Raw genomic sequence first — 26,531 nt, forward strand, 5'->3', positions numbered from 1 at the left:
CAATTAGCAGCCAGACGATTCAATCTTTTAAAGAACCAAAGTGAGGGGAAAAAACAATCACTCAGTCGGTCTGACAAGCTGGGTGACAATCAGCTTACTCGACCACAAGGTTTTGTCTTGGCACGCAATTCGGACTTTTTCTTGACTTTGGGGAATCGAACGTCGAGAAGACACAGTGGCGATAGAGTTGATGACCCTTAAAATGTGTAGCTGGTTGTTACACCCCCGGTATATAGGGGTGTGTATAGGATTCGGTCGATGTGTTTGTTTGTGTGTTTGTGTTCGCATATAGATCTCAAGAATGAACGGACCGATCGTCACCAACCTTGGTGAACAGGTTCTATACATTCCTGAGACGGTCCTTACAAAAATTGGGACCAGTCAAACACACGGTTAGGGAGTTATTGGTGGATTAAGATTCTACAAGGACTTATAGAGGGACATATTAATGGTCAAAGGGAAATAACCTTCTCAGTTGGTGGCAGTGAGAATGGTTATTTCCCTTTGACCAACGGGGGTGTTTTTCCTACCTCGGAGGAATTTCTTGTTTAGGGGGTTTTCCTGTCCCGCCAACCTATTTGTCTCTTTGGGACCCATTCACTTTTGTTTGTTTGTTTGTTTGTTTAACGCCCAGCCGACCACGAAGGGCCATATCAGGGCTGTGCTGCTTTGACATAACGTGCGCCACACACAAAACAGAAGTCGCAGCACAGGCTTCATGTCTCACCCAGTCACATTATTCTGACACCGGACCGAAATGATGAAGAATAAGAAGAACGTAAATTTAGATCGTTTTATAAAATAAATATTTTTTTTACAATTTTCAGATTGTTAATGACCAAAGTCATTAATTAATTTTTAAGCCACCAAGCTGAAATGCAATACCGAAGTCCGGCCTTCGTCGAAGATTGCTTGGCCAAAATTTCAATCAATTTGATTAAAAAATGAGGGTGTGACAGTGCCGCCTCAACTTTTTAAAAAAAGCCGGATATGACGTCATCAAAGGTATTTATCGAAAAAAAGAAACAAGTCGCGTAAGGCGAAAATACAACATTTAGTCAAGCTGTCGAACTCACAGAATGAAACTGAACACACTGCAATTCTTCAGCAAGACCGTATACTCGTAGCATCGTCAGTCCACCGCTCGAGGCAAACGCAGTGAAATTGACAAGAAGAGCGGGGTAGTAGTTGCATTGAGAAGGATAGCACGCTTCTCTGTACCTCTCTTCGTTTTAACTTTCTGAGCGTGTTTTTCATCCAAACATATCATATCTAAATGTTTTTGGAATCAGGAACCGACAAGGAATAAAATGAAAGTGTTTTTAGCTTGATTTCAAAAATTTAATTTTGATCATAATTTTTATATTTTTAATTTTCAGAGCTTGTTTTTAATCCAAATATAACATATTTATATGTTTTTGGAATCAAGAAATGATGAAGAATAAGATGAACGTAAATTTGGATCGTTTTATAAAAAAATTTTGTTTACAATTTTCAGATTTTTAATGACCAAAGTCATTAATTAATTTTTAAGCCACCAAGCTGAAATGCAATACCGAAGTCCGGCCTTCGTGGAAGATTGCTTGGCCAACATTTCAATCAATTTGATTGAAAAATGAGGGTGTGACAGTGCCGCCTCAACTTTTACAAAAAGCCGGATATGACGTCTTCAAAGACATTTATCGAAAAAACGAAAAAAAAACGTTCTGGGATGTCATTTCCAGGAACTCTCATGTAAAATGTCATAAAGATCGGTCCAGTAGTTTAGTCTGAATCGCTCTACACACACACACACGCACAGACAGACAGACAGACACACACACACACACATACACCACGACCCTCGTCTCGATTCCCCCTCTATGTTAAAACATTGAGTCAAAACTTGACTAAATGTAAAAAACGTCCGGGGATATCATTCCAAGGAACTTTCATGTAAAATTTCATAAAGATCGGTCCAGTAGTTTGGTCTGAATCGCTCTACACACACACACGCACAGACACACACACACACACACACACACACACACACACACACACACACACACACATACACCACGACCCTCGTCTCGATTCCCCCTCTATGTTAAAACATTTAGTCAAAACTTGACTAAATGTAAAAACAGAAAGGAAGGTAGGAAGGAAGGAAGGAAGGAAGGAAGAAAGGAAGGAAGGAAGAAAGGAAGGAAGGAAGGTAGGAAGGAAGGAAGGAAGGTAGGAAGGAAGGTAGGAAGGAAGGAAGGAAGGAAGGAAGGAAGGGAAGAAGGAAGGAAGGAAGGTAGGAAGGAAGGAAGGAAGGAAGGGAAGGAAGATAGGAAGGAAGGAAGGAAGGAAGGAAGGAAGGAAGGAAGGAAGGAAGGAAGGAAGGAAGGCAGGAAGGAAGGCAGGAAGGAAGGCAGGAAGGAAGGAAGGAAGGGAAGGAAGGAAGGAAGGAAGGAAGGAAGGAAGGAAGGGAAGGAAGGTAGGAAGGAAGGAAGGAAGGAAGGGAAGAAGAATTTAGGAGGAAAGACAAGAGCAACAGACAGTCGGACAAACAGAGAGGAACAAGAAATTCCTCCGAGGAGGTAGGAAAAACACCCCCGTTGGTCAAAGGGAAATAACCATTCTCACTGCCACCAACTGAGAAGGTTATTTCCCTTTGACCATTAATATGTGCCTCTATAAGTCCTTGTAGAATCTTAATCCACCAATAACTCCCTAACCGTGTGTTTGGTCCCAATTTTTGTAAGGACCGTCTCAGGATTGTATAGAACCTGTTCACCAAGTTTGGTGACGATCGGTCCGTTCATTCTTGAGATCTATATGCGAACACAAACAAACAAACACATCGAGCGAAACCTATACACACCCCTATACCGGGGGTGTAAAAAGAAAGGCATTTGGGTAGACGGAGAGAATGACAGATCAAAGAGAGACAGACAGGCAGCCGGTGAAAAGAAAACACAACAAGTCGCGCAAGGCGAAATTACTACATTTAGTCAAGCTGTGGAACTCACAGAATGAAACTGAACGCACTGCATTATGAGTGTCACAATGTACCTTTTAATGTACTCGTTCAGATTTTATGTTAAACATTTTAGGAAACATGACAGTATAAAAGAGAGAGAAGAGAGAGAGAGAAATATGAGTGTTTAACTTGCATTAATATAAGGAAACCAGAATCATTAAAGGGTTCACAAGCAACCAACAAAGCATTGTTTCCCTTCAAATGTGTTTCAGTAAATTTGCGAATTTCCTGCCCCTTGAAATCAGTAAATTCGCAAATTTCCTAGAATTTTTAGGAAATTTGTGAAATCCCTGAGTGAAACAGGAAATTCACAAATTTACTGAAAAGTTCAGGGATTTCGCAAATTTCCTGGTTTTGAGAGTTTACTGTAACATACACAAAACAAACAACAACAACAAAACCAACAGATTCTATGTTTGTTATCACTTGTTTATTGATTGATCAAAATGTTGAAGAAAAACAAACACGTAAAAAAAAAACACAACAAGAAATTCCTCCGAGGTAGGAAAAACACCCCCGTCCTTACCATTCTCACTGCCACCAACTGAGAAGGTTATTTCCCTTTGACCATTAATATGTCCCTCTATAAGTCCTTGTAGAATCTTAATCCACCAATAACTCCCTAACCGTGTGTTTGACTGGTCCTAATTTTTGTAAGGACCGTCTCAGGAATGTATAGAACCTGTTCACCAAGTTTGGTGACGATCGGTCCGTTCATTCTTGAGATCTATATGCGAACACAAACAAACAAACACATCGAGCGAAGCCTATACACACCCCTATACCGGGGGTGTATAAAGAAAGACATTTGGGTAGACGGAGAGAATGACAGATCAAAGAGAGACAGACAAGCAGACAGTGAAAACAAAACACAAGTCGCGTAAGGCGAAATTACTACATTTAGTCAAGCTGTGGAACTCACAGAATAAAACTGAACGCACTGCATTATGAGTGTCACAATGTACCTTTTAATGTACTAGTTCAGATTTTATGTTAAACGTTATGGGAAACATGACAGTATAAGAGAGAGAGAGAGAAGAGAGAGAGAGAAATATGAGTGTTTAACTTGCATTAATATAAGGAAACCAGAATCATTAAATGGTTCACAAGCAACCAACAAAGCATTGTTTCCCTTCAAATGTGTTTCAGTAAATTTGCGAATTTCCTGCCCCTTGAAATCAGTAAATTCGCAAATTTCCTAGAATTTTTAGGAAATTTGTGAAATCCCTGAGTGAAACAGGAAATTCACAAATTTACTGAAAAGTTCAGGGATTTCGCAAATTTCCTGGTTTTGAGAGTTTACTGTAACATACACAAAACAAACAACAACAACAAAACCAACAGATTCTATGTTTGTTATCACTTGTTTATTGATTGATCAAAATGTGGAAGAAAAACAAACACGTAAAAAAAAAACCACACAAAAACGTTTGCTTATAACGAAACTTTCGTAATTAAATAATTTGTCTTGTCGAATAAAGAATATGTCTTGTCTTGTCGTACCGTACTTTCCCACGACTCACAAAAACTTCCTCACATTTCAGTACGTTTTTCCTGAATGAAAAACGACTCTAATGGTCAAGCGACTATCCCAAAGGAACTGACCAGAAGGTTTTCTACGACAGTCGCACGATGGTCACGTTATTGGACGCTGCCCACGCACGCGAGAGCTGACCCACAACTATTTTATGACCGGAGCCCTGGTCCGTATATGTTAGGAAACAGTAAGAAGTGTTGAAATACGATGACAGCTATACAACGCGGCATTCGTGCGCGCCCGCGTTTGTCACGTAGTATTGAAAGGAATGACAGTAGAGCAAAAGTGAAAGAAGAAAGAGAAACGAACAAAAAGAGACACACACACGCACATATATACGCACATACGCACACGCTGGCACTATATATGTGTATGTTTGTTTGTTGGTTTGTTTGTTTATTTGTGTGTTTGTTTGTTTGCTTGTTTTTGTTATTGTGTGGGTTTCCTTGGCCCAAAAGTAGGCTAATCATCACACTTATCTACAAATGAACGAACCCTACGGATATGTCAACATATTTGCTTTCAATGCATAGAGTTTGCAGAATAGTTGCGATTCTTCGTCATTTGGCCAGGAGATCCCAAGCGGGTTTTGCTTTCACGAAATTCATTTCAATTTCAGCATCCCTCTGGCATGAGCACAAGCTGACCCTCATAATTTAGCCAGCGTTGCAGTTCACTTTCAATAAAATCGTGACGAATGCTCCAGGGACGCTTTTAACGCTTTGAGAGTTTATTGTCCTCAGCTTTAAAAGCCCTTTAGACAAAGGTGATATAATTTACAGAAGAAATGAATATAACCATCTTTGCAAACACACCCACACACACTTTCTCTCTCTCTCTCTCTCTCTCTCTCTCTCTCTCTCTCTCTCTCTCTCTCTCTCTCTCTCTCTCTCTCTCTCTCCCTGTCCCTCTCGGCCACACACACAAACCTCGCTCTCACACACGGATTCTTCCTCCCATGTAAAGAAATGTTGACACTGCGAGGGAGTAAATGAATGTGGCAGATCGTTAACAACAACGTTCGTGCATATTTTAGTAGCATTTTGAGGTGCAAATTTGTCCAAATCTTAAGAATAGCTTTGACAATCTTTGAAACGTACCGATCGAGGAACTGCATACGAAATTGTGAATGTTGAACGTCGTGTATCAAAGCGTAGGAGTAAGTTTTCTTACCCCAGCTTCCATGTTGGGGTGCAGCTAGCAGAGAATTTCCGATTCATTTACAGTTTTGGGCCGGTCAGTATAAAAACGCGAATGCTCTCTCTCTCTCTCTCTCTCTCTCTCTCTCTCTCTCTCTCTCTCTCTCTCTCTCTCTCTCTCTCTACCTCCCCCCCTCGCACTCTCTCTCCCTCTCTCTGCAAAAACAGAAAAAAAACTCACGCGCAGAAAACGCACACCCACACGACAACCCACCTCCCACACAATCACACACGGACACAGACACAGGCACACCCCCCCACCCACACACACACACACGCAGCCACCCACACACACCCACACACACTCACGCACACACACACGCACGCACACGCATACAACACTCGCGCACATCGTACCCTAAGAGATGAAACAAACAAGTCGCGTAAGGCGAAATTACTACATTTAGTCAAGCTGTGGAACTCACAGAATGAAACTGAACGCACTGCATTTTTTCACAATGACCGTAGTCCGCCGCTTGTGCATAACGGAGTGAAACTGACGAGCCTGTTCAGCGCGGTAGTGGTTTCGCTGTGCTGCATAGCACGCTTTTCTGTACCTCTCTTCGTTTTAACTTTCTGAGCGTGTTTTTAATCCAAACATATCATATCTATATGTTTTTGGAATCAGGAACCGACAAGAAATAAGATGAAATTGTTTTTAAATCGATTTCGGAAATTTAATTTTGATCATAATTTTTATATTTTTAATTTTCAGAGCTTGTTTTTAATCCAAATATAACATATTTATATGTTTTTGGAATCAGAAAATGATGCAGAATAAGATGAACGTAAATTTGGATCGTTTTATAGATAAAAAAAAAATTATTTCAATTTTTAGATTTTTAATGACCAAAGTCATTAATTAAATTTTGAGCCACCAAGCTGAAATGCAATACCGAAGTCCGGCCTTCGTCGAAGATTGCTTTACAAAAATTTCAATCAATTTGATTGAAAAATGAGGGTGTGACAGTGCCGCCTCAACTTTTACAAAAAGCCGGATATGACGTCATCAAAAGTATTTATCAAAAAAAAGAAAAAAACGTCCGGGGATATCATTCCCAGGAACTCTCATGTCAAATTTCATAAAAAAATCGGTCCAGTAGTTTGGTCTGGTTTAGGTGGTATCAGCCATCTGCACTTATGGTAGAATGACCAAGATCTTTAACGTGCCATTGTGGTGACACGGGGGTGGGAGATGGATACCGTCTCTGGGTCTGCACATAAAGTTGACCCGTGTCCGTCCCGGCCCGGATTCGAACCAGCGACCTCTCGATAACAAGTCCAGTGCTCTACCACCTGAGCTACCCGGGCCCCCGACGCAGAAAGCAAAGAGGCTGTTGACTGTTTAGTGTGTAAGCATGCTCTTATCTCTCAGGTGTAATCATGCTCTTATCTCTCAGGTGTAATCATGCTCTTATCTCTCAGGTGTAATCATGCTCTTATCTCTCAGGTGTAAGCATGCTCTTATCTCTCAGGTGTAAGCCTGGCTGCAGATGTGTGTTTGCGTGCGTGACTTTTTACACGGGCTTAAAGGTATCTTTAAGATGACTGCGAATTTACAAATCCAAAAACAAGGAGACTGTCAACGTTCCAAAATTCAGAATAATAAAAAAAACAAGAAAGGTAGGTTGTTGGAACGTTTGTTATTGACAAAACAATACATTCACAGATATTTCGACCCAACGGTCTTTTAAGTGAACAGAAAAACAAATGTTCACACAAAACTTCTCTTGATAGAATCAGTTTTCGCCCACTCGTCAGGAAGCCGAGCGAATGAATCGTTTGTCTGTTCACTTAAAGGCACAGTAAGCCTCCCGTAAAACCATCACAGATACTGTCAGGCTTTTACACACAGTACAAACACCCTTCCATTTGAACGCTCACCAAACGGGAACATCCTAGGTGCCCTCCGTAAAGAGCGAGCAATTTTCAAAGAATTCATTTTTGCGTGGTTTATCTTACCCCTGAGCCATCGTGAACCCAGCCGTGTGATCAAGTTTCCCTTTTTCACAATGTAGTCGTCAGTTAGTAATTTGTATGCGACTCGCTGTAAGCTTATCTGCAATAGCACGTTATTAATTAACTCTGACTATGCACGAAATGGCTTTCGACTGTTCAGAGGAACAGGCGATAGGTATAAACCGTCGTCTGCTACGAGAACCACGACCTTGCGTGACCCTGCTTCCGGCCGGGCTTTTCTTTTTTGAAACTTTCAAAACTTCGAATTGTACTGATCTTGTCTTGATGAAAAAAAAATTCTTTTATGATTTAAGAATGTTTGTGTAACAAGCTGTCAATTTATTATTTAGATCTTAAAAGTTAGGTCTAGCGCCAAAACGCATCACGGTCGGATGAGACGAAAAACCGAGGTCCCTTCGTGTACACTACATTGGGGTGTGCACGTTAAAGATCCCACGATTGACAAAAGGGTCTTTCCTGGCAAAATTGTATAGGCATAGATAAAAAAATGTCCACCAAAATACCCGTGTGACTTGGAATAATAGGCCGTGAAAAGTAGGATATGCGCCGAAATGGCTGCGATCTGCTGGTTGATGTGAATGCGTGATGTATTGTGTAAAAAAATTCCATCTCACACGGCATAAATAGATCCCTGCGCCTTGAGTCCGAGTCTGGAGATACGCGCGCGATATAAGACTTCATATAATAATTGTCTCTGACATTCTCTCCGCAAAATTAATTCTTTGAAAATTGCTCGCTCTTTACGTAGGGCCACCTAGGATGTTCCCGTTTGATGAGCGTTCAAATGGAAGGGTGTTTGTACTGTGTGTAAAAGCCTGACAGTATCTGTGATGGTTTACGGGAGGCTTACTGTGCCTTTAAAAGACCGTTGGGTCGAAATATCTGTGAATGTATTGTTTTGTCCATAACAAACGTTCCAACAGCCTACCTTTCTTGTTTTTTGATTGTGAATTTACAGTAATGTTTTGCATTTATCACATTCCAAAGTTCGCACACTGGTGTCAGTTGCAATATTAATTGAGCAATAAAACCCGACTCTGCATAGAAACCAGGCATATTATTGATGTTCGGTATGTGTGGAAGGATCTTTTGGATGCTCTTACGTTGCGTGTTTAAGCCTGGCTGCAGATATTTGTTGGTTTGCGTGACTGTTTTCACCAGAAGACACGTGTCTTTACAAGGATTGCAAATTGTGACCCTCCACCACGAAATGAGTCGCATGTCACCTCGCGCGGTTCTGCGCTAGGCTTAAATATAAGTCCGGGGAGTGTCTGGTAACACTGTGTGGGTCACCTTAGTCACAGGCTTATAACTCAAACAGTTTTCGCTCTTTTCTAAAACGGTTTTCACCTCTGGATAGAGCATAAACAACTCTTTAGAAAAATGTAAAAAATATGACAATCATGCAAAGGTGACATGCGACTCATTCCGTGGTGGAGGGTCACAATTTAGAAAGAAAGAAACCTTTGAAGAAATCGCAATCCAAAGTACGCAGGTGTGAAGATATTCACTACCAAGCGTCTTTACAAGGATTGCAAATTAAAAAAAAAAAGACAACTTTGAAAAAATCGCAATCCAAAGTACGCAGGTGTGAAGATATTCACTACCAAGCGTCTTTACAAGGATTGCAAATTTAGAAAGAAAAGAAACCTTTGAAGAAATCGCAATCCAAAGTACGCACGTGTGGAGATATTGACTACCAGCACATATATATATCTATTTCTCTGAAGGTATACATGCATACATAAACTTTCTTTAGAGGGAGGTTGGGATGTGTGCGGGAGATGGCGGGAGAAAGGCGCGGTGAGTGGGAAGGAAGGTCACCTTTCAGATGATTGCAAGCTTTTATTCAAGATTTTATGTTGGCTTTTGACCCATCGGGCGTATAAGCTAACACACTACACAGTAGATCTTTGCAGCACTCGCAGTCCAAATTAAGTTCGCAGGTGTGGAGACAAAGAATACTTGCACAAATATATTGATTTCTCCGAAATGATACCTACAAGGATAAAGAGTGTATCCAATACCGCGTTCCTATCAAAATTAATGACCAAGAATACGGTTAATTTCATAGAGTAGGGGGTGAACATGAAAATAACATAGCATCTTGCAATGTTTGTCTTCGCTGGCACCTGAGGCCTCCCATGGGCATGCAGCAGTGGGAATACAATGTATAAATGAATAGATAATATGGGCATGCAGCAGTGGGAATACAATGTATAAATGAATAGATAACATGGGCATGCAGCAGTGGGAATACAATGTATAAATGAATAGATAACATGGGCATGTAGCAGTGGGAATACAATGTATAAATAAATGAATAGATAACATGGACATTTTCAAGTTGCCACGTTCTTTTTTCTTCGTTCTTTTTTTCGAGTTTTAAAACATACATTTGTTCCGGTGTGAACGGCCATGTGCACAATCACAGATCTGTCTAAGGTTTTACAAGGAATAACAGCATCCTTTCCATTTGGACACATACCACTATGAAGAGCTGAGTGCGGAAGTTTTGAATTGATTAATTTAACACTAGTGTTAATTAAGAATTTAATTCACACAAAAATACCCTATCTGCATAGAAAACACCCAGTTCAGTTTTGATATGTTTCCAATAGGATGGATGCACTTAATTATCTCCTATTAAAGACACACTCAGATCTTGCCAGGCTTTGACATGGAATAAGATCATGACTCCGCTTGATCACATCCCAACAATGAACAGCCTGGGTGCTACATGGAATAAGATCATGACTCCGCTTGGTCACATCCCAACAATGAACAGCCTGGGTGCTACATGGAATAAGATCATGACTCCGCTTGGTCACATCCCAACAATGAACAGCCTGGGTGCTACATGGAATAAGATCATGACTCCGCTTGGTCACATCCCAACAATGAACAGCCTGGGTGCTATATGGAATAAGATCATGACTCCGCTTGGTCACATCCCAACAATGAACAGCCTGGGTGCTACATGGAATAAGATCATGACTCCGCTTGGTCACATCCCAACAATGAACAGCCTGGGTGCTACATGGAATAAGATCATGACTCCGCTTGGTCACATCCCAACAATGAACAGCCTGGGTGCTATATGGAATAAGATCATGACTCCGCTTGGTCACATCCCAACAATGAACAGCCTGGGTGCTACATGGAATAAGACCATGACTCCGCTTGGTCACATCCCAACAATGAACAGCCTGGGTGCTACATGGAATAAGATCATGACTCCGCTTGGTCACATCCCAACAATGAACAGCCTGGGTGCTACATGGAATAAGATCATGACTCCGCTTGGTCCCATCCCAACAATGAACAGCCTGGGTGCTACATGGAATAAGATCATGACTCCGCTTGGTCACATCCCAGCAATGAACAGCCTGGGTGCAACGTGGAATAAGATATTGACTCCGCTTGGTCCCAACCCAACAATGAACAGCCTGGGTGCAACATGGAATAAGATCATGACTCCGCTTGGTCACATCCCAACAATGAACAGCCTGGGTGCTACAGGGAATAAGACCATGACTCCGCTTGGTCCCATCCCAACAATGAACAGCCTAGGTGCTACATGGAATAAGATCATGACTCCGCTTGGTCACATCCCAACAATGAACAGCCTGGGTGCTCTCTGTTCCCAGTTGGAATTTGTTAATACATTTTTAATTAATTCATTAAAAATCAAACTCACCAAAGCAAGCAGTCATGGTGTTGAGTTTCGGTGTGTGACCAAGTGTCTAGATGGTCTTATCCCACGTAAAAAAAAAATAACATAAAAAAATAAAAAGTCTAGATCTGAGATGCTGAACCGAACTGTGTTCAAAAGAAGGAGCGTGCCTTCGGCCTGGAAACTGAGATACGTGCTGGCTGTTCAGACGTCATACACTGGAAGGAAAATATCATTATCCGATGCAACAACACCTGAGGAGAGGGAAGGGGGGAGGGGGCGGGGGGTGGCGGGACGGATGGGGGGGGTGGGGGGGACATAGGTGATAGGAAAGGAAGACATCTCGAAGATGATTGCTGATCTAGAGTAAGTCTCTGCAGCAGTCCCAATCCGAAGTACGCAGGTGTGAGGGCATGGCATACAAGCTACTAGCACAAATATATCTATTTCTTTTCAGGTATACATGTCGCGGAAGTCAAAGGATTTAGAGTATATCCAATTACACCTGTCAATTCTTAATGTCAATGAAATCGGAGTGAATTTAAAAATAAAACGGACAGTTGCAATGCTAGTCCTGCTGGCACCTGTGATCATGTCATGCACTTAACGAACTTGCAATAGTGCAAAATAAATAGCTAAAGAGATAGCACTCGGTTCCCCAACAACAGAAGGCGTGGAGAAACACGCACGGCTTGATGCGAGTGACAACTAGCGCACGTGCTGTGTAACAAGAACTGACACTGATACTGGACACTGACAATGGCTTGTAACATGAAATTGTTCTCGCTGAATACTCGAGGATTAAGAACCAAAAGAAAAAGGAAAAGTTTGTTTACGTTTTTCAGAAGCAAAAAGTATGATGTCATTTGTTTGCAAGAGTCGCATATTACTAAAGATGTCAGTGAAGAATGGAGGAGAGAGTGGGGTGGTGATCTGTTTTACAGCGAAAGTACCGTGCATAGCTCGGGACAGGTTATATTATTGAAAAAAGGGTTTGTATGTAATTATGTAAAGATCGTGTGTGAAACGAAGCGCATTCTTGCTGTGAAGATTGGTAGTGATAACCAAAGTTTGATTATCGCAAATGTATAAATGCACCCAACGAGTCTAGAGAGAAAATGATTTTTTTAAATTTTTTACAGATGTATCAGACATGTTAAACAAGTCGCGTAAGGCGAAAATACAATATTTAGTCAAGTAGCTGCCATTTTTCAGCAAGACCGTATACTCGTAGCATCGTCAGTCCACCGCTCATGGCAAAGGCAGTGAAATTGACAAGAAGAGCGGGGTAGTAGTTGCGCTAAGAAGGATAGCACGCTTTTCTGTACCTCTCTTTGTTTTAACTTTCTGAGCGTGTTTTTAATCCAAACATATCATATCTATATGTTTTTGGAATCAGGAACCGACAAGGAATAAGATGAAAGTGTTTTTAAATTGATTTGGACAATTTAATTTTGATAATAATTTTTATATATTTAATTTTCAGAGCTTGTTTTTAATCCGAATATAACATATTTATATGTTTTTGGAATCAGCAAATGATGGAGAATAAGATAAACGTAAATTTGGATCGTTTTATAAATTTTTATTTTTTTTTTTATTTTCAGATTTTTAATGACCAAAGTCATTAATTAATTTTTAAGCCACCAAGCTGAAATGCAATACCGAACCCCGGGCTTCGTCGAAGATTACTTGACCAAAATTTCAACCAATTTGGTTGAAAAATGAGGGCGTGACAGTGCCGCCTCAACTTTCACGAAAAGCCGGATATGACGTCATCAAAGACATTTATCAAACAAATGAAAAAAACGTATGGGGATTTCATACCCAGGAACTCTCATGTCAAATTTCATAAAGATCGGTCCAGTAGTTTAGTCTGAATCGCTCTACACACACTCACAGACACACACACGCACATACACCACGACCCTCGTTTCGATTCCCCCTCGATGTTAAAATATTTAGTCAAAACTTGACTAAATATAAAAAAGGAAGATGGTGATATAGTGTTGTGTGGTGATTTTAATTGTGTCATGAGCAATGAGCTCGACATAATAAGTGGAGAGAATCATTCAAATGTTGTTGTGAAACAATTTAATGACCTGGTGAATGAATGTGATTTATACGATGTATGGAGAATGCATAATTTAGATAGAAAAGAATTTACATGGTCAAAATATGTTCCATTTGTGGCAAGAAGACTTGACTACGTTTTTAGTAGTTTAAGTGTGTTTGAAAAGATTGTTGATTGTGACATAATCTCTGTTGTGACGTCGGATCATTGAGGCTGTACATAGTATTCATATTAAACTCGCTGATGTCGTTAGAGGAGAGGGTTATTGGAAATTTAATAATTCTATGTTACATGATGTGAGCTTTGTTGATCAAATGAACAAAATGTTTGACACATTTCAACTTGATGATGAAGAGGATTGTCAACTTGGTTGGGAATTATTGAAAATGAGAATCAAGGATTTCTCCCAAAATGTTAGTAAGCTTAAAAGTTTTGAAATTAAAAAGGATGTTGCAAAATTGTATGGAGAATTAAATGAGTTGGATAAAGCCCTTGGGATCTCCCCTGACTGTATTCAAACGCAAGGTAAACGGCAGAAGGTCAAGCTGCAGTTAGAACTGTTAGAGCAGCGTAAATCTCGTGCAGCACAGGTGCGTGCAAGAGTTCAATGGAGGAACACACCTTTTTTTTCTTGGGTGAGAAAAGGCAAGAGCAAATGCAAAAATAATGCATTGGTCATCTTCCGCCTGAGAACGGGACACAACAGACTTAACCAGCATCTCCACAAGAAGCTGCATGTTGTGCCCTCCCCCATGTGTTCTTGTGGAGAAGCAGAGCAGGACACGGCCCACATCCTGCAAGACTGCAGGAACCACCAGGTGCTGAGAGAGGAAATCTGGCCATTGCCGGAGTCCCTGCACAACAAGCTGTACGGGCCAGTGGCTGCGCTGCAGAGGACCACTAATTATATCTCAAGATCTGGACTCCAGTGTGATCGGCGATCGAAAAGAAGAAGAAGAAGAAGATGGAAAGTTGATAATGGACGAATTGTTACAACGCAAGAGGATATTATTCTCGTCCAAACAACGTATTTTGCTGATTTGTATAAACGAAAAATTGATGAGGGTAACATGAGCTTGAAAATTGACACTTTTTTGGATGGTATTATGTATGTGAGCGATGTGTGTGAGAATGGACGTTTTGCTACCTATGAAGAAGTGTGTGAAAGAACTGGCTACACTGCAAATAGATTGCTTGAGTACAATGTTGTTCGTACAGCTGTACATCTCCTTTTAAGAAATGTAGCTATAGACGATGTAAATTGTTCAGTCTGTGACATTCCGACCTTTTGTGGAAAAAAAAGTGAGATCAGTAAAAGAAATTCGAAAGATTCTCGTAGGAAAAAAATACAGCCCACCCTGTTCAGAAGGATTTTGGAGAAGAAAGTTAGGATTTGAAATTGACGAAAAGAATTGGAACTTAGCAGCCACTGTCACTAGTGAAGTTCGATTACGTGTACTGCATTGGAAAATATTGCAAAACATTTATCCAACTAATATTTTATTGTGTAAAATGAAAGTGAAGGCTGATAAAAACTGTACATATTGTGAGGATGAACTTGATGTATTGGAGCATTTTTTCTTTGAATGCCCAACCGTGCTCAGGTTTTGGAAATATATTGAAATGTACATATTAGTAAACATTGGCGAAAGAATTAGGTTGAATGTTACAGATGTGCTTTTTGGTATTAAAAGTAACAGCAAAAATATGAAGAAGATTAATCATATTATTTTAATCGCAAAGATGTGCGTAAGCATTTTTTAAAAAAACGATTCACGATTAACACTGGAAATTATTTTTGGAAATCATGTTGTTTTGAGATTTCGTTAGTCTGACGTTTTATTAATTAGAAACAAATTGTTTATTGTCTCTGATTTAAGGTAAAGCATGTAAATGAGAAATTATGTGTACAAACAGAAAACACACAGTTACCATGTTTGTTATCACGTGTTTATTGATTGATTAAAATTTTGGAGAAAAAAAAAGAAAAAAAAAAAGCTAACGAGATAGCAGGGACACTTCAAAGTTGCTGATCATTGTGGGGGTTTTTTGGTCCAATTAATTTAATCTGTTTGTGTGTGTGTGTTAATCTTTAAAGTGTAATGTTCTTTCTTTCTTTATTTGGTGTTTAACGTCGTTTTCAACCACGAAGGTTATAAAGTGTAATGGAGAAGGGAATCCCAATACTATAAAAAGTGTAAAACGCTATATTCTACGGGGGAAAATGGATTCCCAACTCTGATATACACCATACATGCGAAATGCAAATAAGTACGAAGTATTTTTTTCTGTTTTTGAAACGTGCCTAATATGAATGTTAAAACGAAACAGGATATATCGCTCAGTTTTTGCCCATGAACATAAATTATTCTTTGTTCAGCAGAGAACCGAGTTTCGAAAGGGAGGTCATCTGCTTTACGTAATTACTTGCATGCAGCTCTCTCTCCACCCCCATCCCCATGTTGGACATCAAAGCCACTAGTTTGAGATCTAACTCATGTTAGTGGCTCAGGTGTTTTTAAAATCATCCCCCCCACCCACCCACACATACACAGGCACCTTTTAAGATGTTTATTTGTCTTCCCTTTTTATATTTAGTCAAGTTTTGCGGGGAACAAAGCTATTACAGTTTGATGGAAAAAGGACTGCAGCCTGTTCATTTCATTCTGTGAGTTCCACAGAGTGACTAAATGTGGTATTTTCGCTTCACGCGACTTGTTCTATTTCCAACCTTCCAATGTAAGATTACCTCCTTTTCATGACATTTTTGTCTTCAGATTTGTAGAGGTCTTAAAAGGGAGGATCACTGAACGACTAACAGTATGTCAACTAAAGGCACAGTAAGCCTCCACTGAACGACTAACAGTATGTCAATTAAAGGCACAGTAAGCCTCCACTGAACGACTAACAGTATGTCAATTAAAGGCACAGTAAGCCTCCACTGAACGACTAACAGTATGTCAATTAAAGGCACAGTAAGCCTCCACTGAACGACTAACAGTATGTCAATTAAAGGCACAGTAAGCCTCCACTGAACGACTAACAGTATGTCAATTAAAGGCACAGTAAGCCTCCACTGAACGACTAACAGTATGTCAATTAAAGGAATAGTAAGCCTCCACTGAACGACTAACAGTATGTCAATTAAAGGCACAGTAAGCCTCCACTGAACGACTAACAGTATGTCAAATAAAGGCATAGTAAGCCTCCACTGAACGACTAACAGTATGTCAATTAAAGGCACAGTAAGCCTCCAATGAACGACTAACAGTATGTCAATTAAAGGCACAGTAAGCCTCCACTGAACGACTAACAGTATGTCAATTAAAGGCTTACTGTGCCTTTAACGTGTAAAAAAAAAGTAAACGAATGCGCTTTTTTGTTATAAAGGCAAGGTAAGAGACACCGTGTGAGGAGAAAAGCAGATTAAAAGGCTTTGCAGGGAATTATCTGAACATGCCAATGATATTGTTCAGACGAGGTAAAGAAATGCAGTTTAAACGAGAATTTCGCAATCCGGTAAGCTGTGACCTCTGTTTAATTCCATTCTTGACACTCCTTGGAGAAACACGGGGTTGTGTGTCGTTGTCCTTAACATTAAAAATATAAAAACAAGAATTGTATGTTATGTTTTTGGATTCCTCAACATTAAAGAGGAAACCAGAACCACTGAAAAACAAACACCCATTGAATGTGGCATCTAGAATTTCTGCACAGTGTCTGATGTTCCCATGCACGATGACTTTTATGTATATCATTTTTGCGTAAATGTGACCCTCCACCACGGAATGAGTCGCATGTCACCTTTGCTTGATTTTCATATTTTTACATTTTCATAACGAGATTGTTATGCTCTATTCAGTGGTGAAACCCGTTTTAGAAAAGAGCGAAAACTGTTTGAGTTATAAGCCTATGACTAAGGTGACCCACACACTGTTACCAGACACTCCCCGGACTTATATTAAGCCTAGGGCAGAACCGCGCGAGGTGACATGCGACTCATTCCGTGGTGGAGGGTCACAAATGGCAGTTGAACCTGTGATGCAAGTAGGCCATTCTGGCGGCAGACGACTCCTAATAACGATATTTTGTTTTCCCGTTTTCTATTACCTGTAATAATTGTACCTGCCATGGCAGGCCACCCGTAATGTAGGGTGAATTTTGGCTGGTCTTAATGCTGTCCTTTCATCACAGGTACCACTGTAAAGTTATCGTGGATGGATATCTGGTGTGAAGTGGACGGTTTTCTTCTATTGATGAAGGCCAGTGTTGTAGAAAGCTATAAAGCGCATAAAGATCCGGCCAGTAGTTTACTCTGAATCGCTCTACACACACACACACACACATGCACACACACACACACACACATGCACACACACACACACACACACACACACCACGACCCTCGTCTCGATTCCCCCCTCTATGTTAAAACATTTAGTCAAAACTTGACTAAATGTAAAAAGAAGAGGGAAAAAATCAAATAAAATGCGGGGGTTGGGGGCATCTGCACCAAGCTATTATGAACTAGGCCTATGTGCTTTTTGCCTATACACAATAACCCGGTTATGTTGAACTTCAGTTTACGACCTTGCCACCCAAGTTTTTTATTAAAACTTAAAAGCTAGCTTAATTTTTCATTTGGGGTATTTGGCAGGATATTTCTGTTCGAGTTTATAAACTGAGTCAGGGGTTGAAAACGAGTTCAAATCACACTCCAAAGTCAAATGAGCAATGCTGAGGTCGGATTGACAGGTGCATTTAAGCTCTAGAAATTGGTAGTTCCCAGCTTCTGCCCTTAGGCGGTTAATCCTTTTTATTACACGTGGGCATGCATTATAGGTGTTCATCTGTTTTGATGGGGCTTCCCGGATGAGCCAGCCAGAGCTTATAGCCGTGTGCATGTATTTGTTCCTCCATTCTCTCCAGAGAAGAGAGTCTGTAAGGCTACTGATCTCAGAAGCAGACAATGGCAGGTCTACCTCGGAGGCGCCTATGCCTTGGGCAGCTTCTTTAGCGGCTTTGTCTGCTCTCTCGTTGCCAGGCACGTTCACGCTTCCTGTTTTTATAATCTTATTTGCCAGCTCCTTTATGGCAATGACAAGATCCTGTCTTTTTGATCTTTTGTTAGTTCTTAATGCTTCAACGGCAGCGTTGGAGTCAGAGAATATAGGAGGAGTGTTCTTGAGGTTGAGATGAACAAGCGACATGCAGATGGCAAGGAGCTGAGCTGAGAAAATCGAGAAAAATGAAAACAAGTCGCGTAAGGCGAAAATACAATATTTAGTCAAGTAGCTGCCATTTTTCAGCAAGACCGTATACTCGTAGCATCGTCAGTCCACCGCTCATGGCAAAGGCAGTGAAATTGACAAGAAGAGCGGGGTAGTAGTTGCGCTAAGAAGGATAGCACGCTTTTCTGTACCTCTCTTTGTTTTAACTTTCTGAGCGTGTTTTTAATCCAAACATATCATATCTATATGTTTTTGGAATCAGGAACCGACAAGGAATAAGATGAAAGTGTTTTTAAATTGATTTGGACAATTTAATTTTGATAATATTTTTTATATATTTAATTTTCAGAGCTTGTTTTTAATCCGAATATAACATATTTATATGTTTTTTGAATCAGCAAATGATGGAGAATAAGATAAACGTAAATTTGGATCGTTTTATAAATTTTTATTTTTTTTTACAATTTTCAGATTTTTAATGACCAAAGTCATTAATTAATTTTTAAGCCACCAAGCTGAAATGCAATACCGAACCCCGGGCTTCGTCGAAGATTACTTGACCAAACTTTCAACCAATTTGGTTGAAAAATGAGGGCGTGACAGTGCCGCCTCAACTTTCACGAAAAGCCGGATATGACGTCATCAAAGACATTTATCAAAAAAATGAAAAAAACGTTCGGGGATTTCATACCCAGGAACTCTCATGTCAAATTTCATAAAGATCGGTCCAGTAGTTTAGTCTGAATCGCTCTACACACACACGCACGCACGCACGCACACACGCACATACACCACGACCCTCGTCTCGATTCCCCCCTCGATGTTAAAACATTTAGTCATAACTTGACTAAATGTAAAAAGGACCGGGGATATCATACCCAGGAACTCTCATGTAAAATTTCATAAAGATCGGTCCAGTAGTTTACTCTGAATCGCTCTACACACACACACACACACACACACACACACATACACCACGACCCTCGTCTCGATTCCCCCCTCTATGTTAAAACATGTAGTCAAAACTTGACTAAATGTAAACAGAAGGGGGGAAAAAAATCAAATAAAATGCGGGGGTTGGGGGGCCGCATCTGCACCAAGCTATTATGAACTATGTGCTTTTTGCCTATACACAATAACCCGGTTATGTTGAACTTAAAGGCACAGTAAGCCTCCCGTAAACCATCACAGAGCTCCCCGAGCGTCTACATACAGTACAAGCATACTTCCATTTGAACGCTCACCGAACGGGAACATCCTGGCTGCTTTCTGTCGAGCGTGAGAAATTTTCAAAGAATTTATTTTCGTGGACTTGGTCCTCTACAACAATGGCGCCTCGTTTTGGTGCTGGACGGCTGTTATGAATATTCAATACCGGAAATCACGCCCGGACAGTAAGCCTCCCGTAAACCATCACAGATACTGTCAGGCTTTTACACACAGTACAAACACCCTTCCATTTGAACGCTCACCAAACGGGAACATCCCAGGTGCCCTACGTGAAGAGCGAGCAATTTTTAAAGAATTAATTTTGCAGATTGTCTCGAGCACTTTTTGGACCCATCCAAACCAGGTCAAACATGACTCAGGTCAAACATGAGTTACTTCCCTTCGGGTCTCATTTTATCGATGTAAACTGGCGATAGCCGTGAATCGATGATTATCAAAATGTTTTTGGACCGTGGTGCGTTTTTGCGCTAGACCTAACTTTTAAAATCTAAATAATAAATTGACAGCTTGTTACACAAACATTCTTTAATCATAAAAGAATTCTTTTTTCATCAAGACAAGATCAGTACAATTCGAAGTGGTGAAAGTTTGAAAAAAGAAAAGCCCGGAAGCAGGGTCACGCAAGGGTCGTAGCAGACGACGGTTTATGCATATCGCCGTTCCTCTCAACAGTCAAAAGCCATCGCTATACTAGAGTTCTTGTGAACCACAGCCGTTTGTTTCGTGCATAAAAACGTGCTATTGTAAATAAGCTCACATCGAGTCGCATTCAAATGACTAACTGACGACTATATTGTGAAAAAGGGAAACTGGATCACACGGGTTCACGATGGCTCAGGGGTAAGATAAACCACGCAAAAATAAATTCTTTGAAAATTGTTCGCTCTTTACGGAGGGCACCTAGGATGTTCTCAATCGGTGAGTGTTTAAATGAAAGGGTGTTTGTACTGTGTGTAAAAGCCTGACCGTATCTGTGATGGTTTACGGGAGGCTTACTGTGCCTTTAAGCGTCGTAAGTTGAACTGTTTATACTTGATTTTTTTTTTACCTGAGATGAAAGATCGCGTAGGATGTTCTCAAGCGGTGAGTGTTTAAACGAAAGGGTGTCTGTACTGTGTGTAAAAGCCTGACAGTGTCTGTGGCCAGAAACTGATAGTTTACGGGAGGCTGAGTGTGCCGTTAACCTTCTTTATTGCATTTCATCTGGCATTTTTATTCTGACTTACAAGGACTCAAGACAACCTCAGAGGCAAACACTATTTTATCACAAGAAACTGTTCAACGATCAACTTTGTCTCTGTTTTTCAAAATGTTTTATTCATTAGAAACTCAATTTTTTTCCATCTTCAGTATTTGTTAATACATGTACAGTATATACGTGAACACAACTTTACAATCTTTAAAATGTCAAAGACTGTAAAACTCGACCCAAACCCCCTTTCACTCCATAAACCATCATGTTTCCACATCACCCATATCGTTGTCATCCTGGAATGTTGTCGTAACTCGATTCTTGGCGATGTTAGCTTTAGACTAAGTAAATCATTCTCCATTAAAAATATTGTCTTAAAATGATTGACAATGCATGATGGACAATGCATGATGGACAATACATGATGGACAATACACGATGGACAATGCATGGTGGACAATGCATGATGGACAATACATGATGGACAATACACGATGGACAATGCATGATGGACAATGCATGAAGGACAATACACGATGGACAATGCATGATGGACAATGCATGATGGACAATGCATGATTTAACATTCTGTTATCTTTCTATTCATACCAGGAACAAATATAAACAATATTTCATAATAAAAAGAATCAATTTTGCCCTTCTCCTGAAAAGCGGTTTAAAACGAATAACATTCCACTACAATGACGATATGTACTGTTTTACACACACACAAAGGACCATACATTATGACATGTGCGCATCCGAGCACATTATACACATTCATAAACACATTTTCAAGCATGCATATATTCACACACACACACCATACATGACGTGTGCGCCTTCATGGACATATGTGACCCTCCACGACGGTATGAGTCGCATGTCACCTTTGCTTGATTTTCATATGTTTACATTTTTCTAAAGAGTTTTGTTATGCTCTATCCAATGGTGAAAACCGTTTTAGAAAAGAGCGAAAACTGTTTGAGTTATAAGCCTGTGACTAAGGTGACCCTCACACTGTTACCAGACACTCCCCGGACTTATATTAAGCCCAGCGCAGAAACATGCGACTCATTTCGTGGTGGAGGGTCACATATACACTCATAAATACACTTTCAAGTACACATGTCTTCATACACACACACACACACACACACATGCACGCACATTTAAGAATGTTTGTGTAGCAAGCTGTCAATTTATTATCTGGATTTTAAAAGTTAGGTCTAGCGCCAAAACGCACCACGGTCCGATTTTGTTATCAGACAATCCGCAAAATTAATTCTTTGAAAATTGCTCGCTCTTTACGTAGGGCACCTAGGATGTTCCCCTTCGGTGAGCGTTCAAATGGAAGGGTGTTTGTACTGTGTGTAAAAGCCTGACAGTATCTGTGATGGTTTATGGGAGGCGTATGTTGTGTTCTTGCATACAACAAAGTGCAAGACGATGACACAGCTTCTGTGTTCAAGTGGGATGCTTTTTATTCCCGGTCCACGTGTGTTCTCCTCGTTTAACAATGGCCGCTATCTTCTCGGTTCTTCCGAGATCATACGAGATTGATTAACATGGATCTGGAAATGGACTAGGATGGACACAACAGCGTACTGTGCCTTTAATATTTTCTTTAAAACAGTGCAATACCATTATTAATGTGTGTTAACTCATTCGAGTCATGCCGAATCAAAATCGCCGGAACATTTCTACCACGTTAAAAGCGTGCATGCTTTATATTGCCGGCACGATTGGTTATTTTTTTATACGTTGGAAGCGACGAAAATTGAAGGGACATAACTGGCAACTGAAAGTACGTTCATTTTCAAAGGAATTGCTTCCCTTTAACTACTAGCGTTGGTTTGTCGCCGCCGTGGTTTTTCTGTGCGGACTGCGACGTAGTCAATTTGCCGAAACAGCATGGCGTCGCTCAAAACATTCGTTTGACCCCCTGTTGGATACCATATTGGATTAAGCGTCACACAGTTGGATCAACAGCCTCAATTATAAGGTTAGGGTTTTCATAAAGATCACATATCATTCTTTCTGATACATTTTGTTTTATGTTGTTATTTTGTGTGGTTGTGTGTGTGTGATTTTTTATAAAATGCCAAAAACAGTGCGATTTGAGGGAACGAAACGGCCAATTGGGTGAGACTCCAATGAGTTAATGTCAGTTATTAATGATATTCCATTCAATTGAGAAAATACTGAGATATAGGAGCTTTTTATCCAAAGGAGTCATCCAGAAGTGGTATATAGGACGTTTTTTTTTATACAAGCTAAAATTACAACTGCAGGAACCAATCTTTTATATTATTACCTAATTTCCGTCAAAGTGTGGCACAAAAACCTCGTTAGTTTAACTTGAGCAGGGTTTTTTTGCCGCCTACTTCAAAGAAACAAAGATACGAGTTGTCTTCTCAAGAACTTTATTTCACTTTAGAAAGCAGTTGGAGCTTTTATCTCCACATGGGCAACATAATAAGGGAGCTTAATATTGTTTTAGTTCCAAAACCTCAAAAAATGAGATACAAGGTTAGCGAATTACAGCGACAAAATACTCATTGTCTCCAGAAAATTAAAAGGAGATTCAAACCATGAAACGAAACGCCTCAAAACTCTAACAAATTGGGCTTGGCGGTCGGCACACCTATCCGCACTTTCTTCAGAGAGTTGGCACATTCTGCCACGCCACCACCACCACTGGGACTCACACTACCCACACAGTCTGATTCACTCTTGCTTTGGAGATTTGAACCACACATTTCAGGGGCTTGGCCGCTGCCCCCCATGCTTCCGCAGGCACCTTTACCACCACAGCAGACTTTGCTGTTGGTGAAAGTTGTTGTTGTTGTGGTGGTGGTGGTGGTTTCATTACAGTTTGTTGCTGCTGCTTCTGCGGCTTGGCGGGCTAGTTCCTCGTTGAACTGTAACAAAATGCAACTTTTGAAACCAATATTCATGACTGATGTTGACGTTCTGCAAAGTACGGTAACCCAGAGTTCATACATTATCAGCCATCATTACCACTCCTTTATGTCTTATGCCTGGCTTTTTGCAAACGCCTTATAGTCGCACACACACACACACAGACAGACATTCTCTCTTTTAAAAACCCACACATTTACAGAAAGAAGGCACGCAACTCCATTCCGAATGTCCTGAAAATTACCTGACACCACCACGGATCAAGGGAAATAACCCATCAAATACAGCACTTCATATTTACGACATTTGCAAATCCATGGTTGTCTCCCTTGGGCAAGGACAACAGCTTTTTTGCTCTGACTCGAATTCTAAACCCGAGATCTTTGAACTTATCAATCATTTCTCAATAACGATCAAAATGGTGATTGTGTACTTACCAAACGCCTCTCCTTGTGAGTTTTGCCAATACCAAGTCTGAAAATCAAGAAACAGTAAATAAATCATTCAATGCCTTGTGCAATGAAGACAGGGAGCAGTTTATGTTTCTAATATATCAACCTTTATTTAAATAAGCCATCAAATCGTTTGAAAGGCTAATATACACTTAACATAAGGATGAGTAGAAATTCCTCAAATGCATACAGAACTAGCCATTTGCCTAATCTACCGAGCCAACAAGAGATACTCGGGGTCACGCACAGTTGTCAGTCATTTTGCATGGCTTCACTCAGAACAAGACATATTTTGCATGGCTTGACTCAGAACAAGACATATTTTGCATGGCTTCACTCAGACCAAGACATATTTTGCATGGCTTCACTCAGAACAAGACATATTTTGCATGGCTTCACTCAGAACAAGACATATTTTGCTTGGCTTCACTAAAAACAAGACATATTTTGCTTGGCTTCACTAAGAACAAGACATATTTTGCATGGCTTCACTCAGACCAAGACATATTTTGCGTGGCTTCACTCAGACCAAGACATATTTTGCATGGCTTCACTCAGAACAAGACATATTTTGCCTGGCTTCACTCAGAACAAGACATATTTTGCTTGGCTTCACTAAAAACAAGACATACTTTGCTTGGCTTCACTAAAAACAAGACATATTTTGCATGGCTTGACTCAGAACAAGACATATTTTGTGCAGCTAGAATATTTATGTCATCGGAAAAATGCAGTATTATACACAAAGTTCTCCAATGACTATGGACCTTTTTTTTTTCGTTCATGAGCTGAAACTCCCACGTTCCACTCATGTTTTTGCACGAATGGGTTTTTATGTGTATGCCCGTTTTTACCCCGCCATTCAGGCAGCCATACTCCGCTTTTTGGGGAAGTATGCTTGGTATTTTTATAACCCACCGAACTCTGACATGGATAACAGGATCTTTGCCGTGCGCACTTGTTATTATGCTTGTGTGTACACACGAAGGGGTATAATGCACAAGCAGGTCTTTGCATAAGTTGACCTGGGAGATCGACTGTGACCCGTCAATAAGAAAAACAGACATAGGCAGCAACAGCAAACCCCAGTCTTGGACGCATTCTAAGACTCTTTCAGATATTGAGAAGATAAATTGGCAGAGTTGTTACCTTGGCCGTCCTTTGTTGAGTCCCTCCAGCATGACACAGGCCTTGCACAGCTCATTGCTAGAGATGTAACCACACCGGCTGCACGTGGCTGGAACACGCAGAAGCAAACATTAGACAGCAGGGAACAACAACAAAACTTTTAAAACCACACTGAACAGCAACTACATATGGCACACAAACTTCCAATGTATCTATTGGTTGACAGATTGATTTCAAAAGAAATATTAGCAAGTGAACTTTCAATGTTCTTCAGTGCCCTTATTAATCTTTGTTCAGTCTTCTTCTTCTTCTTCTCCGTTCATGGGCTTAGACTCCCACGTTCACTCATGTTTTCAGCACGAGTGGATTTTTACGTGTATGACCGTTTTTACCCCGCCATTCAGGCAGATCTTTGTTCAGTATAATGACAGGCAAAAGTTACTGAAATGAGCAGCAGGATCGTATTCACACCCACAAAGACCTAACTCTGACATTTTGGTTTATACAAGGTTTTAAACTAAATGTTATTAAACTAGATTCTCATCAAATTGTTCAATACAGATTAGATTACAAACTTTTTTTTCTTTTTTTTCTTAAACATTTTAACATTATGAAGTTACAAAAATCATAAAATCATAACATTGTAAGACTTACTCTGCACTGGCATGCGAACATCCTTCTTCACACAGAGACTTTCTCCACTGTGGATTATGTCTGAAAGAGGAGAAGAAGAAAAAATTATGAGCTTCGTAAACAGACAAACCATATACAATTTAAACTTCTATAGAACTGCATATTTTCTAAAGTTGGAACAGGAACTGCAGCGTACACCGAACTGTAGCGTACAATCAAGACAATAGCTATTGAATGTCTTATTCCATGAGCTGAGCTGCTTTGTAA

The 26,531-nt window shown here is 40.3% G+C and overlaps 1 protein-coding gene across 2 annotated transcripts in view; it reads right to left on the minus strand.

The window, feature by feature from the left end:
• LOC138961453 (cytoplasmic tRNA 2-thiolation protein 1-like) overlaps positions 1 to 26,531 on the minus strand; it is a 78,495-nt gene that overhangs the window by 18,858 nt on the left and 33,106 nt on the right. The window contains exons 11-14 of one of the 2 annotated variants that reach the window (XM_070333105.1): positions 26,286 to 26,345; positions 25,653 to 25,740; positions 24,489 to 24,525; positions 22,198 to 24,050 (exon numbers count right to left, since the gene is read on the minus strand). The exons of the other annotated variant lie outside the window; for it this stretch is intronic. Of the exons in view, the coding sequence (XP_070189206.1) occupies positions 23,736 to 24,050; positions 24,489 to 24,525; positions 25,653 to 25,740; positions 26,286 to 26,345 (500 nt within the window). The 3' untranslated portion in view covers positions 22,198 to 23,735. Of the gene's footprint in view, positions 1 to 22,197; positions 24,051 to 24,488; positions 24,526 to 25,652; positions 25,741 to 26,285; positions 26,346 to 26,531 lie in introns of those variants that run through there. 2 annotated transcript variants of the gene reach the window in all.

This window comes from Littorina saxatilis, linkage group LG3 (assembly GCF_037325665.1).
Source record: "Littorina saxatilis isolate snail1 linkage group LG3, US_GU_Lsax_2.0, whole genome shotgun sequence".
Lineage (NCBI taxonomy): Eukaryota > Metazoa > Mollusca > Gastropoda > Littorinimorpha > Littorinidae > Littorina > Littorina saxatilis.